This window comes from Protobothrops mucrosquamatus, unplaced genomic scaffold, assembly GCF_001527695.2.
Source record: "Protobothrops mucrosquamatus isolate PMUCROS unplaced genomic scaffold, P.Mucros_1.0 scaffold26261, whole genome shotgun sequence".
NCBI lineage: Eukaryota > Metazoa > Chordata > Lepidosauria > Squamata > Viperidae > Protobothrops > Protobothrops mucrosquamatus.
In genome coordinates this window covers 1-1,886 of record NW_015412008.1, presented here as the reverse complement: position 1 = coordinate 1,886, position 1,886 = coordinate 1, and the positions used below count along the sequence as shown (strand labels likewise).

The 1,886-nt window shown below is 57.8% G+C and overlaps 1 protein-coding gene across 1 annotated transcript; it reads right to left on the bottom strand.

The window, feature by feature from the left end:
* Positions 1 to 20: 20 nt before the first annotated feature.
* Positions 21 to 942, bottom strand: LOC107302098 (RING finger protein 145-like; the record flags this gene model as incomplete). Its single annotated transcript, XM_015831221.1, has 2 exons — positions 21 to 168; positions 760 to 942. Coding segments are annotated over 2 exons (331 nt in total), but the record flags the coding sequence as incomplete, so codon positions are not given.
* Positions 943 to 1,886: the final 944 nt, after the last annotated feature.

The following is a 1,886-nucleotide window of genomic DNA, read 5'->3' as shown; positions in this document are numbered from 1 at the left end:
TGGGGAATGCTGAGCTGTACCTGCAGGGAGGTCAACAGGCAGCTGGAGATGAGGATCAGTAGCCAGAAGTCCAGCTGGAAGAAGTGGGCGATCTTGTAGGCCATGAAGACGGGAGCCCCCAAGAGAAACAGGCAGAGGCTCACCCCACGGACGTGTTTCCAGAAATTCCTGCAAGAAGGGAAAAAACAAGGGGGGGGGGGCGTGGATAGACCCATGGATGAAGAGCCCCCCCCCAAACTTGGGTCCCTTGTGAACTCTGCACCCCAGGAGGGACCACGCTGGGGCTAGATGGCCCTCAAGGAGTGAAGGGGCGGGGGTCCCAGCAGATACAAGCAATCCTCAACTTACGGCCGCAACTGAGCCCAAACTTTATGTCGCTAAGCGAGACAGCCGTTACAACCTTCCCTGGCCCAGTCGTTCAGCGACTCTCGCTTCCCCCATTGACTCGGCAGAAAGTCACAAAAGGGGGAAATCACTTGACTCCAGGACACCGCGACCGACCGTCGTAAGTGTGAATCGCCAAGCGTTCCAATTTTGAACACCTGACCGGGGGGTGGGGGTGAGATGCCTCAACGGTCGTTAAGGGTGAAAAAGTGGTCCCGAGTCCCATTTTTCACCCGGTGCCGTTGTAATTTCGAACGGGGTCACTAAAAGAACAGTCGTACTGCCTTCGGGTTGTAATTCTAAACGGTCGTAAGTTGAGGACCACTCGTAGATAACGGCCCCTCCTCCCCAGCGGAGGGAAAAGCCCCCCCTCACCTGCTCTGGGACGCCCCCAGCGCCAAGAGAAAGGGCTCGGCGATGTCGCTCATGGACTGCAACGTGGAGGTGGCCACGATGAAGAGGATGATGGTGAGCAGGTAGGTTCTCTGGAGGAGCTGCAGGCCCAGGAGGCCCGTCTGGATGGCCAGCAGCAGCAGCGTCACCCCTTCCGTCACGCCCCTGCGGGGGTGGGGAGAGCAGAAAGAGACGGACAGGGGGGTCAAGTTGCCGGAGATGATGGGGGGGGGGCAGTTTTGCCGGACAACGTCTGCCCCCTCCTGCCCCAAGGATTCCGGAAGGATGGCAGTTCCTGCCAACCAGGGGGAAAAGTGTGGGCGAGTCAGCAGGAGGATGTGGGGAGACCCTGTAGCCCCCCCCACCTCCAGCCCCAGTGCTCTTCCAGAGAGAGGAAGAGAGATAGAGACGGAGGGAGAGAGAAGGAGAGAATGGAGAGAAGGAGGAAGAGAGAGCGAGGGAGAAGAAGAGGGAGGGAGAGAAGGAGGCAGAAAGAGGGAGAGCAGGAGAGAAGGGAAGAGGGAGAGAAAGGGAGAGAGGAAGAGATAAGGGGAGAGAGATACAGAGAGAGAGAGATGAAGGGGAGAGAAGGAGAGGGAGAGGAGAGGGAGGGAGGGAGAAAGGGGGAGAGGGAGGAGGAGAAGAAGAGAGAGGGAGAGGCAGAGAGAAAGGGAGAGGGAGGCGAGAGAGAAAGGGAGAGGGAGGAGAGGGAGAGAAAGAGAGAAGGAGGAGAGAAACGGAGAGAGGGAAGAGAGAAAGAGGGAGAGAGGAAGAGATAAGGGGAGAGAGAGGGAGGGGGGAGAGAGGGAGGGAGGGAGAAAGGGAGAGGGGGAAGGAGAGAGAGGAGAGAAAGAGGGAGAGGGAAGAGAAAGAGGGAGGGTGTCAACGCTGCAAATACTGTATATTCTTGCTTTGCAGAACTGTCTGGTACACATGACAGAGGGGAGAGAGACGGAGAGAGGGAGGAGAGAAAGAGGGAGAGAGGAAGAGATAAGGAGAGAGAGAGAGATAGAGAGAGATGGAGGTGGGAGAGAGGGAGGGAGAGAGAAAGGGAGTGGGGGAAGGAGAGAGAGCAGAGAAAGAGGGAGAGGGAAGAGAAAGGGGGGGGG